This window comes from Argopecten irradians, chromosome 3 (genome assembly GCF_041381155.1).
Source record: "Argopecten irradians isolate NY chromosome 3, Ai_NY, whole genome shotgun sequence".
NCBI classification, from domain to species: domain Eukaryota; kingdom Metazoa; phylum Mollusca; class Bivalvia; order Pectinida; family Pectinidae; genus Argopecten; species Argopecten irradians.
Window position 1 is genome coordinate 20,607,855 of NC_091136.1, and position 14,404 is coordinate 20,622,258.

Consider the following 14,404-nt stretch of genomic DNA (forward strand, 5'->3'; position numbering starts at 1 on the left):
ACGGATCTTACCTGATACGTTATTACTGGAGGCGGGAGGCTGTGTTACGGATCTTACCTGATACGTTATTACTGGAGGCGGGAGGCTGTGTTACGGATCTTACCTGATACGTTATTACTGGAGGCGGGAGGCTGTGTTACGGATCATACCTGATACGTTATTACTGGAGGCGGGAGGCTGTGTTACGGATCTAGCCTGATACGTTATTACTGGAGGCAGGAGGCTGTGTTACGGATCTTACCTGATACGTTATTACTAGAGGCGGGAGGCTGTGTTACGGATCTTACCTGATACGTTATTACTGGAGGCGGGAGGCTGTGTTACGGATCTTACCTGATACGTTATTACTGGAGGCGGGAGGCTGTGTTACGGATCTTACCTGATACGTTATTATTAGAGGCGGGAGGCTGTGTTACGGATCTTACCTGATACGTTATTACTGGAGGCGGGAGGCTGTGTTACGGATCTTACCTGATACGTTATTACTGGAGGCGGAGGCTGTGTTACGGATCTTACCTGATACGTTATTACTGGAGGCGGGAGGCTGTGTTACGGATCTTACCTGATACGTTATTACTGGAGGCGGGAGGCTGTGTTACGGATCTTACCTGATACGTTATTACTGGAGACAGTGGAGGCTGTGTTACGGATCTTACCTGATACGTTATTACTGGAGGCGGGAGGCTGTGTTACGGATCTTACCTGATACGTTATTACTGGAGACGGGAGGCTGTGTTACGGATCTTACCTGATACGTTATTACTGGAGGCGGGAGGCTGTGTTACGGATCTTACCTGATACGTTATTACTGGAGGCGGGAGGCTGTGTTACGGATCTTACCTGATACGTTATTACTGGAGGCGGGAGGCTGTGTTACGGATCTTACCTGATACGTTATTACTGGAGACGGGAGGCTGTGTTACGGATCTTACCTGATACGTTATTACTGGAGACAGGAGGCTGTGTTACGGATCTTACCTGATACGTTATTACTGGAGGCAGGAGGCTGTGTTACGGATCTTACCTGATACGTTATTATTAGAGGCGGGAGGCTGTGTTACGAATCTTATATACCTGATACGTTATTATTAGAGGCGGGAGGCTGTGTTACGGATCTTACCTGATACGTTATTACTGGAGGCAGGAGGCTGTGTTACGAATCTTACCTGATACGTTATTATTTGAGGCGGGAGGCTGTGTTACGAATCTTATATACCTGATACGTTATTACTGGAGGTAGGAGGCTGTGTTACGGATCTTACCTGATACGCTATTACTGGAGGCGAGAGGCTGTGTTACGGATCTTACCTGATACGTTATTACTTGAGGCAGGAGGCTGTGTTACGAATCTTATATACCTGATACGTTATTACTGGAGGCAGGAGGCTGTGTTACGGATCTTACCTGATACGTTATTACTGGAGGCAGGAGGCTGTGTTACGGATCTTACCTGATACGTTATTACTGGAGACAGGAGGCTGTGTTACGGATCTTACCTGATACGTTATTACTGGAGACAGGAGGCTGTGTTACGGATCTTACCTGATACGTTATTACTGGAGACAGGAGGCTGTGTTACGGATCTTACCTGATACGTTACTACTGGAGGCGGGAGGCTGTGTTATGGATCGGGGCTGGTTATTTTGGTGTTTGTTTCTTCCCTTTCTATTCGATTTGCCACAAAATATCAAAAAGATAACTACAACCCCTATTGATAGGAATATAGCTGTAAAATAAGAAATCACGGTACAATAAATTAGAGCTCAAATAACTGTAGATACATACACATATAGTCATTGGAATATCACTGCAAACAGAAACATGCATCATGAAGTTCATGTTACTCAGGGCAGAGCATAAAACTATTTAAGTATTAATTGAGGTTACCTTTGCATAGACTTGGCCTAAGAGCATACCAACAAATAGGCTTGGCCATAAGCGCTTATCAACAAATAGACTTGGTCATAAGAGCTTACCAACACATAACTTTGTCTATAAGCGCTACCCAACACATGACAATAAGAGCTTACATTACGTATGCTTTTTCATAAGACCATACCATTACATTGACTTGGACATAAGAGCTTACCAACACATAGGCTGGACCATAGGTGTCAATTAATTAGTCGTCGATCTACTTCTATTGTCCGCCATAATCGCAAATACATATATTCTACTTAGATTGATGACATCACATTTTCTATTTAAATTTTAAATGTCGTCATACATTTTTTGTTTCGATTTTTTTTTCAAAATATCCATTCATCCTATTTCGATACACAGGTGAAAAGTCTATTCTTATTCGATTGGGCTTTATATTGTTTGTCTGTTGTACAAAACTTAACAATAAATGAACTTATATAAGTAATTTTCTTACGATTAAATCCACCTTCTTCGCTGTTCTTCTTCTTTCCGACTTCTACACGGACTCTAACCTCTTGACTAGAAGTGATGGTGCCCGTGTAGCTGTAGATAAAATCGAGGTAGACCGTTTGATGTGAGGATATACAATATTCCTCCCCTATCACTGTGGTATTGCAGTCATATGTCTGAAACAACAAACGTAGTCAACATCAACTCCAGTCTCATGGCGCCAACATCAAAATACAAAATGATAAAACTCTGGTGAACTGTCTCAAAATATATCTACCAACAAGAAAACTGTAGTCTTATATCGTTAGCTGCCATCAAACGCGTTCGCGATTACCTTAACGCCCAGCTATGGAGCATGTTATACGCCGAAATCAGGGACGGAATCGTAATGGCAGGTGAAATCATATATCTATCAACAATTTGGATTTATAGAAGTAAAACAATCGATCTAAACCAGGTGGGTCACAGGTGACTAAGTCTTTGGGGACACTACCAATAACGGAACCAAAGATAACAAAACACGAACAACTGCTACCTGTCATAAGAACAACAGGCATTGTTATCAAAATCCTTAATGTCAGTCTATCCAACGAGGATCTGACAACATCCCACTAGAAATCAAATACTTGCCTCTAAAGCATTGAAGGTAAAATTTGCCGACGAATTTAATAATTTTCAGAGGTCGCAGAATCCTAAGAATGTTGCATATACCATTTTATCTTATACAAGAAATATAAAATCTTAAAAAAAAGATAAAAGACCATCGATATCAATTTTAATGTGCTATTTTTCAATTTTTGTTTCGGGAAGGTATTGGACGTTTATATACTGAAATACCGACAGTATAACAAGAACGCGGCCCTGATGGATGTTGTCAACCTCCAAACGGTGTTATGTAAGAACGACATTCACAAATACGATCAAGAGACTTTCGTTATTGATTTAGAATGTTAGAGCCCAAAATTAACTGCTCACCTTATTTGCATCCTGTATTTGAATTTCAAATACACATTCGTATATGAGGAATTGCTTTATTTTGATACAAGTATCCCAAAACTTGTTTCTGGACACGAATCCCAGCGAACAGTTGTAAGAGAGGTCTGTCCCATTCCATTGTACGTCTATAGAGTGACCACGACTTAGATTGTAAACCTAAAAATAAATATCAAATAAAAAATATCAAAATGTAGATGTGTCTCAAGGAAGGGATCATCGCTCTGAAATAACACATCGATATTAATTAAACATTACTCTAATCAGGACCAATGATCTGGTATTTCAATATGCTAATCAACCAAATAAGCATTATCTTCTATCTCAATTACACAAACAATTCCCAGAATACAACATAAAACAGAATATTGAAATAGTTTAGTTTTGTAGTATAGCATATATTTATCCTGCGCCCTTCTCGCCCCGCCTGAAATTCCTTTTGGGTCAGTAGCAATACAATATATGCTGGTAGATGCAATAAAACACATGTTTGTTGCATCTATTGTGTCTTTATCATTGTTTCATTCTAAAATATCACATTATTTCCTTTTATTAGTTTATAACAGTTTTGGCAAGAAAACAGCTACATGAAAAGTTCAATACGTTCAATTTTAACATCGTTTGTTTCGTTTTCGCTTCGACACTTTTTGGTATTTGCGGACCTTCCTTGTTTAAAAATACTCCACCGTTTACAAATGGTAATTTTTCTCTATCAAAAACAGGAGCTGACGATTTAGTATACACTATTACCACCAATGAAAAGTTTGAGCTTCAAATTTTACTTCAAGATAAAAATATTAAAAATAATTAATGGCATCCCGAAAAAAATCCGTGGCACTATGACAGTACTGATTGCGCGTGCATCAAAAGCAAACTCAATTATTTTATATCATTTTTGTGTTTATTAGAAATATATTCACGATTAAACACCAATTATTGTTAAAATGATGAGAATCGTTTATGCTGTCGGCGATGAAGCATTTTCAAATGTGTGATATTTAGAAGAAAAGGTTTTTATAATGTTCGCGATAACATACCTGTCCACACGCCAAATCGTCCAGTAATACTGAATCAGTGGTCCCTACAAAGTAAACACAGATGAATGGACCACGGGATAACTCTCCTCGCCAGCTTTGTTTGTTATATACATCTACATACATCTGTCATATCATAAATATGTCATAATAAAGTCTGACTTCTCGTGTAAAATTACTTTACATTAATATATTGGACTATTAGACTGATATTGATGCAATCCACTTGTGTTTTCTGCCAGAACATAAACCTCTCTACGGGTGTGGCCTACCACATTCACGTTATATTTTTTCATTCTATTTCAGTATGACCTACTACATCCATGTTATATATTGTCATCCTATCTCTACGTCCTACCACATCCACATTATATTTTGTCATCCTATCTCTCTACGTCCAACAACATCCACATTATATTTTGTCATCCTATCTCTCTACGTCCAACAACATTCACATTATATTTTGTCATCCTATCTCTCTACGTCCAACCACATCCACATTATATTTTGTCATCCTATCTCTCTACGTCCTACCACATCCACATTATATTTTGTCATCCTATCTCTACGTCCTACCACATCCACATTATATTTTGTCATCCTATCTCTCTACGTCCAACCACATCCACATTATATTTTGTCATCCTATCTCTCTACGTCCAACCACATCCACATTATATTTTGTCATCCACATTATATTTTTGTCATCCTATCTCTCTACGTCCAACCACATCCACATTATATTTTGTCATCCTATCTCTCTACGTCCTACCACATCCACATTATATTTTGTCATCCTATCTCTACGTCCTACCACATCCACATTATATTTTGTCATCCTATCTCTCTACGTCCAACCACATCCACATTATATTTTGTCATCCTATCTCTCTACGTCCAACCACATCCACATTATATTTTGTCATCCACATTATATTTTGTCATCCTATCTCTCTACGTCCAACAACATCCACATTATATTTTGTCATCCTATCTCTCTACGTCCAACCACATCCACATTATATTTTGTCATCCTATCTCTACGTCCTACCACATCCACATTATATTTTGTCATCCTATCTCTACGTCCAACCACATCCACATTATATTTTGTCATCCTATCTCTACGTCCAACAACATCCACATTATATTTTGTCATCCTATCTCTCTACGTCCAACCACATCCACATTATTTTGTCATCCTATCTCTACGTCCTACCACATCCACATTATATTTTGTCATCCTATCTCTACGTCCAACAACATCCACATTATATTTTGTCATCCTATCTCTCTACGTCCAACAACATCCACATTATATTTTGTCATCCTATCTATCAATGTCCTGCCACATCCCCATTATCTTGTCACCTCTCCACGTTTCAGCCATAACGGACTACTTGGTTGGATACTACTCCTATAAACACAAACATATTACGAGTCGTGTTTCAATAAATAGTAAATCATCATTGTTATCTTGGCTATCACAAAATAGGCAAGTGTCCAGTCTGCGACAGTACGAGCGTACCGCAGCCTCCCAAAATAGACAAGTGTCCAGTCTGCGACAGTACGAGCGTACCGCAGCCTCCCAAAATAGGCAAGTGTCCAGTCTGCGACAGTACGAGCGTACCGCAGCCTCCCAAAATAGCACTCACTACACACAACATATCGCGTACAAGAAGACAGACTGACTTGAAGTGACTTAAATTTCTTATAGACCGTTTTATAATACCAAAACAAACCGAAACAAACGTAAGTAAAGTTAAGAAAGGTGTAAAGATAAGTAAGAGACATTTAAAGATAAAATACTACTAATTACACAGCCATAACGTACCTGAGGGGTAAACCATCCATACTATTGCTAATGGGAAAATGTAGGCACTGTTGATCAGTTTTGTCATCTACAGCGGAGTGCGAATGTTTTCAGGTACGATATATTTGATATCTGTAGTACAGAAGTTTTCATGTTTAACCTTTCTCCCCACAGACAAATTACAAGCTGGGCTAATTAAGGATGTATTCTTCTGAGGTTTTAGTCCCGTTGAAGTCTCGTTTCGACAAAGATCAAAGAAGTTACGAGATTTTCAAATACAATTTATTAATATCTGTAGGAAGTTGCCAGATGCAAATTTTGTCAAGAAATTACATTTCTAGTTTAAGTAGATTTTTTATACAGGGATTTAAAGAAATGGTCCATTTGGCCGCCATTTTGAAATTGGGGCCTTTTTTCGCTTTGAGAAGAGCAACAGTTTTACCATTTTTTTACTGAAATTGTTTTTATCTAAATCATCATTGCGCCAGTATTTTTAGCTTTTTTACAAGGTTCGTTGTAATTAAAATTTACAAGGTTCGTTGTAATTAAAATATTGAGCATTAATGCGTGAAATTATACACTTTTGTCACTTTATTTTTACATTTAATAGTAATTTGAGCACTTTAATTTTTACTCTAAAATACATGTACTGAAAAATAACAAATATTCAAATGGGGCAAAAACGTAAGCACACTGACCCCCCATTTTTCCAACAACCCATTCCCTATTGATATGCAAAATATTAACAAAAGTTTAATACCAGAATTTTTTCTTTAAACGGTAAAATTTGGCAAAAATGGTGCATTTTGTAGCTCAAAATTAAGGAGTAGGGGTAGTGTATGTTGTTATTCTGAGAAAAAAATATGAGTCTTATTAATTAAAACTGGTATATTTTTAAAGAAGAATTCTACAAACATCCATAAATATCACACACCTCATAAGGAAATGTATGTGTATATGGTCAAGACGGCAAAATTCCCATCAAATCCAATATTTTGTTAACTAGGTATCTTTGAGTGACAAGAGCTCAAAACCGAGCACACGGACATATGTTTTTTCTTCCATTTTCTTTTATGGTATGAACTCCTTTTTCCAAAAATCAATATTAGAAAAAAAGTGTAATACCAGAAAATTTTGACTTCTCAGAGGAGTACATCCTTAGGTTACAGTACTTGACTTATAAAACTCAAAGTGACAATTATTATTAGTATGTAATATAGGATATGGCATCATAGTTTCGTTATGGTTTAAGATATGCCTCCAACGGGCAAACAAAAACTGGATATTTCCAATGTGACACTACTGTTTGTTCAGAATTGACATACACACTTTTCCGTACAACACCTGTCCTACATTACGAACTTGACTAAGTGTAGGGACAATATCGATCAGTTTTGTTGATTATATCTTACATAATATATATAAATAAGCGGATACGATTAATTTTGTATATACGCATCATACATTGTCTAGTAACAAGGGTGATGGTAACCAGCTTTACTCTGTCAAAAACCAAAAGTGAAACAGGGATGTAAATATAAGGAATGGTCATCACATTGACTGCGTATACGATAGCATGAACTCAATTTGACAACGAACTTATCCTATAGATCACCAAGAGCAAGTTAGTGACTTCAATGGATGCAACTGCGTTCATACTACTGTATACGTAGTTAAAATGAAGATAAAACTACCTATAGAGTTAAGCACTTACCTACTCTCGGAAGTAGAGAATAATAACAGGTTCGTCTTCACCTCGGGTAGGCAGTGGTCCTGCTTATTCTATTTATAGAACCACAATGTAAAATTCCATTCGTATGATTTCGTAATTTAACAACAGTTGATACCGTCGTTGTATACATACATAATTAGTTATGTTAATCTTTATTTCTTAATGCTCACTGCAGGTAAATACCGGTCAACATTACACACACTCTGTATCGATTAACCTTGCTTCAATGGCTACATAACTATATACATATACGACTACACATATACATGAGTATATCGACCTGTAGTACAATACAAGGTTGGCGTGCTAAATTATTTATATTAGGGGCTTCAGCATTGAAACTGTATGACTGAAAAACTAATTAAAACCAATACAGCCTAATGTAGGTCACGGTGACCCAATTTTAGTGTTGAATGTCAAAGAAATTGTATGTCTCGTACATTATCTTGATCCACAGATGTGGATAATGTCAGGTTTTATCAGAGAACATTGATTCACAGATGTGGATAATGTCAGGTTTTATCAGAGAACATTGATCCACAGATGTGGATAATGTCAGGTTTCACCACCGTACCTTGATCCACAGTCCTAGTGGGTAATGTCAGGGTTTACCACAGAGTATTGATCCACAGAAGAGAAATGACTTACAAGCAATAAACGTATTGTCTGGACACGATGATAATGTCAGCAGAGCGGACCCAATACGGTACATGACAATACATTGCCAAAATTCAGCTACATTTGTGTTTCAGTTATAGAAGCGACAAAAGGTGATCACCAAAGGTTCTCCAATTTGGCCTTTTTCAATCTCCTTCAAATCGCAACCTAACTTTATTTTATTACACGCAAATTTCAGACAGTAAATGGAATGAGTTTTGATCAACTTTGTTAGATATTGTTTTTTGAATGTTGTTTCATATCACTCTTCGGAATCGCTGCAGCGTCCATCTGGCGTTATATTTCGAAAAATACATAATGACATGTGCAGGATAAACCAGTGTAATGGTCGCCGGTATTCGAAACAAAAATTGCGACACGTTAACTCAAATAAAAAAAAATGATTAATCACAAGTCAAAAGCAGATTTATGATAATATTAAGAAGTGTTTCTATATGTGAGTATGCTAGTTAACATCCATAACAACAACGAAAAAAAAACACCCAGAAACAAACAACACCAATTAGTAATTATTATAAGAATATGTTTTAATTGTTTCTTCTTTTCTGAGTTTCCCATCCACCTCTATCACGGTCATCAGAACTTAGGTCTAAGGAAAATTCCAGGAAGGACAAAATGGCAAATTTACAAATAAGTAATTTCACAAAGAAAGGCTGCACAATTTCAAACAATGGTGTTATTAGAGGAGTGAAGCTAAGCATAAACAGAGAAATCTTTGAATTAGCGTAATAATAATAACGGTTGTTAAGTGGTTACGGTATTTTACTATGGCATATTTTCACAACATAGTAATTCACCTTTGGGTTGGTTGGTGGTTTATTTTCGGGTATTACGACTTTTCGTCATCTCTTTAATTAAATTGATCGAGATTTGGAATGACCGAAAACAGTTTTGCTGTTTGCAAAGGTCTATTTTATTTTCTGTGTGTGCTTAAAAAATTATATAATATATATAAATGATGAATAATTATGGAACAAAAGCACAAAATATCAAGAACCACACATGTAGCAAGGATAATACCAGACAATATGATACAATATACAAATGTACATTGTAATTAAGGATTAACTTGAATAGATTTTTTATGTTATGGAGATATAACACAAAAATCTGAGTGTACTCTAAATAAACCGCGAAGCGGTTTATGATGAGAGTACACTCAGATTTTTGTGTTATATCTCCATAACATAAAAAATCTATTCAAATTAATCCTTATAATTCAAATTACTAAAGATGATCTCTTCAATACTCAAAATTCATTCTGGGACTCTTTTGTCTATGAAATCATTACGCCGTCATCTCAGCCAATCAGAAGCAACGTCACAAACGGCGACGCCATTTTTTCCTTTATGGGCTGATAAAGTAAATTTTTAAACCAATGAAAATGCTCGTAACAAGCAAAATTGAATTATTAATACAATATAGGACAAATCACTATAAAGAGTATCCGTAGAACAATTTCGCATAAAACAAAAATTGAAAATAATTTTGATTATGACTTTTTAACATGTATCATAACCTTCCTATATGGGTTGAGCCCCTTTTACATCATGAAGACATATTTACCGTTTCTGACTTAACTAGATCACTACATACCGGTAGATGTTCCCCAGCAAGTGACTATTGTTAGCATAAGCTTTGGCGTTTTGGCATTACTGTGCATGTTTTATTATTTTACGATAAAATATGCTCTTGTTTAAAGATGGAGCAGATTATACCACATAACATTTCGACGCAAGCTAAATTTCTACTCAAACGTTCTAAAAAGTTAATAATAAATTAAATGTTTTCCAAAAAGCTTACATACTGTACGTTGATATATAAAGATATATTTGTTGTTAATTCTTGGACTGAGCAGGATCCATGGCCAAGACATCATCGTATGATGGTGGTGGGACATCTGGAGAATAGCTAGGAAGATTATTAGCATCAGGGGTAGGGTAAGATGACAAGGGATTCACATACTGATGAGCAGGGGGTACGTCAGCAGGGTCGGAGTCAACAGGAGGGATTAACGGCCTACGTATATCGTTCGGCCTAGCGATTGGAAGGAGATGGACCTGTCTATTGTGTAATTGAAGAGTTGTGGCAGACTGGTTCCGTCCAGTGTCCATGGGGGTGTCTGTAGAGGAAGACAGATACCATCCATTGTCTAACTTAGGAGGGATGTCCTTTACACCGCCAGGTTGGTCGACTTGAGGTGGGGGGTCAACTCTGGGCCGGGTGGCTGATGTAGACGAGGACGAACCTTGGGCTGGTGTAGCATTTCTACCTGAAATAAAGACAGAATCCATGAATAATGCGAGAGGATCGTGTGGAATCGATTTATAGGATATTATCAGGATGAAAATAATTCGACATCCAACCAACGATACTGACGCACACAATTTAACTGCGTAAGTTCTATAAATTTGGCAAACGTATTTGTATAAAACATGAATTGAATTTAGCGTATTATTGCTATCATCTATTTTATGTTTATATTCGATATTTGCTACTGACATCTTATTAGTATTCACATATCGGTTAAACCTATTTTGAACACCGACACTATGCTGAATATTCTCTCACACCTACAAGTGCAATACTGGTGTATCCTTACAATACACACTCATGTAGGCTGAGGTTTTCTCTCATACCTACAGGTGTAATACTGGTGTATCCTTACAATACACTCATGTAGGCTGAGGTTTTACCTACTCTCATACCAATACAAGTGCAATACTGGTGTATCCTTACAATACTCATGTAGGCTGAGGTTTTCTCTCATATCTACAGGTGTAATACTGGTTTATCCTTTACAATACACTCATGTCGCCTGAGGTTAAACAGTTTCTGTATTACATTACATTACCCATGTGATTCAAGCTTGTGTCATCAAATAAAAAAAATACTACTTTCTAGGTAAAGTTTTCACGTTATTTTCAAAACCTAGACTGGTTTTACTATAAAGAGGACACAAAAAACCCGGTTTTCATGTATGGTCAATTGAGGTCGAGATATGAGAGAAAATTACTCTTTTATCTATGGATATAAAGGAATAGGGATATTCAACCCTTCGGGATCACAAAGTGCTGTGGGAAAAAAACTAGGCAGGCCTCGGGTTTACAACAATTTTGTAACCCTCAGGTAGAATATTCCTATCCTTCATATCCACATATGACGGATTCTTGTAATTTATCTATCATGGGCTAGTAGTGACTATGCCTCCATTATTGTCGAAGGATGGGAATAGTGGTTCAGGCTTCGAAGCACTATTTCTATCGTGTCTTCTCAACCAGTCCATAATGGGTTATAGTACATCACCTTCACATGTGTATAACCCCTTTTCATCGAAACCAGAAACACTTCAAGGGAACACCTCGCTATTTTCATTTCAACGCCAAGTTGTCACATTCTCAGTTTAAAAAACATATCAATTTGTCGCAGAAAACTCTGTTTCTTAAAACGGAGATTCGGTTTCATGTAGAATTGCAAGTAGGTCAATACCAGACTAACAATCCGTTCTCTTTAAGGAAAAAAAACACAATTATATGCTATAATGATGTCAGGTAATAGTGACGTCACAATAGATTCACGTTCAATTTCGCCAACTTTTAGCACAGACAGGGTACTGACGATTAAAAACATTGAATGACAAAATCAATTTAGAAATAAAACTTGTGATTTATGAAAGTCATGCAATTTATACAGAGAAATAGCGGAAACATAGGCAAAGATTCAAGCGGAAAAATACTTTGGTGCTCCAGTTAAATTTTGTGGATGATTCATTGAAGACAGTAAAATAAAACGTTGACTGAAGACCTACCTCGCGCATTAGTGTTGGAGGCAGGAGATGGTCCCGTGGATCGATTCTGTTGCATTTTCTTCTTTATATGAATTTTTCACGAGACAGAAACAAACGCCACTAAAAAACCCCTACTCCTATGAAAACAAGAAACAACCCTGTAAATCAAAAAAGAAACAATAATTAGTTGACGTTCAACAACATATTGGCTAACGTATTCGAGGTGGTGAACAACATCTATATATGAATAGGAACGTCCTGGACCACAAATATTTAGTTGATATATTTATTTATTTACAGTTCGCTATATAAAGTACAAACATTCATACCCGCCACACTGTGAAATGCTAGCTAATGTCTGGTCAGATACGTCATTTAGGTTAATTCTTTCGCAATATGTAACATTTGAAGGTGGCTGATATAAGTCATTTCATTTTTTCGTCTTTTAGTTCCGGCATAGCGAAAACTTGGCGAAACTCAAAAGCTTGTAAATTGTTGGTTTAATCATCAGTACTTTGGACTTCAAGGTAAAAGGGACATGTTACAAAAGAGATCTGATATGTAGTTTTTCTTTTAAACATTGTGTTTGTATAGATTGTAGGGTAATAGTTATGTCATTTCCTAACCATTAAAACCCGTATCTTCTTCCTCCTCCTCATCGACTTCCACCAAGATTGTAACCGCTTGACTAGAGGTGATGGTGCCCGTTTGTAGCTGTAGATAAAATCGAGGTAGACCGTTTGTTGTGAGGATATACAATATTCCTCCCCTATCACTGTGGTATTACAGTCATATGTCTGAAAGAGCAAAAATGGTCAAAATCTAAATACCAAATCATACCACTCGGTCATATCTTACTAAACTCCATCTAGTCGTCAGCGTCAAAATACAATTTCACACAATTTTCTGACATTGAAATATAGAGATTCTTTTGTTTAATTCACTACTATTGACATTTTGTCAACAACACTGCACGGCAAGTTAAACTTGATGTATTTTTAAATGAATCATTTTAGGATACATCGTACAATTATATGTTCCCATTTCAATTGAGATTGTTAACGAAGAGATACTATGAATAAACGTATTAAACATGAAGTACCTGGGAGTAATGTTATAACTAGCGAGTCGTTATCACAGCCATATAATTGTTCATAAAGGCAGATATATTAATTAAACTACCACCGCCAAATGGACGGTCTAGACTAAAAGTATCAGTCATGAGGTCAACTCGATTTGAGCTCTAATCATAGTTTGGTCACCAACAAAAGGGCCAAAAAGGCAAAAGGCAAGTGAAATCTTGTGTGAGATCATCAACGAAAGCACCAAAGATGGAATGTCCTGGATGATAGCATGATTGAAGGGTGTCAAGAAGGAAAAAAGTAAAGTCATGGGAAGTGTCATGAACGAAAGGAAAAACATGAACGAAAAGCCCAATCGACAGACTCACTTTATGATGGATTGGGAAGATACTTTTTGCGATGTAAAAAAATGTTGTTGCTTACAAAAAATGACGTAACTGTTGAATTGAAACGTAGAAGCATTCTCATACCTCACCGATTTTAACCATGATCGATTTCATTATCAACTCTTGAAGGTGACAGATTGGGTCTTGTTTTAACCTGACTTTTGCACCAAGTACACACAAACCAATTACACTAACATACGTCTTTGCATATTACAGAGTTACCGTGTGGGAACGCCTCGGATGTAACTATCGTACATTAAGATCTCGAATGTGACGCCAATCGGAACTACTCAGATATGACAAAAGAGCATCCATTTTGAAACTAGGGAATCGTTCCATATTCTTACACCTATCACATCCAAGGTTATGTTTTATAATTGATATTGTGGGTGTTGGTTGTGGCGTCATTATTTTGTGAGTGGAATTCACGTCGTTTCCTCTAAAACGTATGACGGTACTTCACGCAATCACAATAGCTACCAACAAGGACAGAAAACTCTGTAATATACAAATACAGAATATTATA

The 14,404-nt window shown here is 36.8% G+C and overlaps 1 protein-coding gene across 5 annotated transcripts in view; it reads right to left on the minus strand.

The window, feature by feature from the left end:
- Positions 1-1,591: 1,591 nt before the first annotated feature.
- The window catches only part of LOC138317803 (uncharacterized), a 53,764-nt gene continuing 40,951 nt past the window's right edge, over positions 1,592-14,404 (minus strand). For 4 of the 5 annotated variants that reach the window (XM_069259707.1, XM_069259705.1, XM_069259704.1 and 1 more), the window contains exons 5-7: positions 13,037-13,207; positions 12,428-12,568; positions 9,126-10,891 (exon numbers count right to left, since the gene is read on the minus strand). In XM_069259707.1, the coding sequence (XP_069115808.1) occupies positions 12,548-12,568; positions 13,037-13,207 (192 nt within the window). In that variant the 3' untranslated portion in view covers positions 9,126-10,891; positions 12,428-12,547. Of the gene's footprint in view, positions 1,727-2,377; positions 2,550-3,348; positions 3,526-4,403; positions 4,448-7,927; positions 10,892-12,427; positions 12,569-13,036; positions 13,208-14,404 lie in introns of those variants that run through there. The other variant, XR_011207804.1, reaches the window with a different exon arrangement.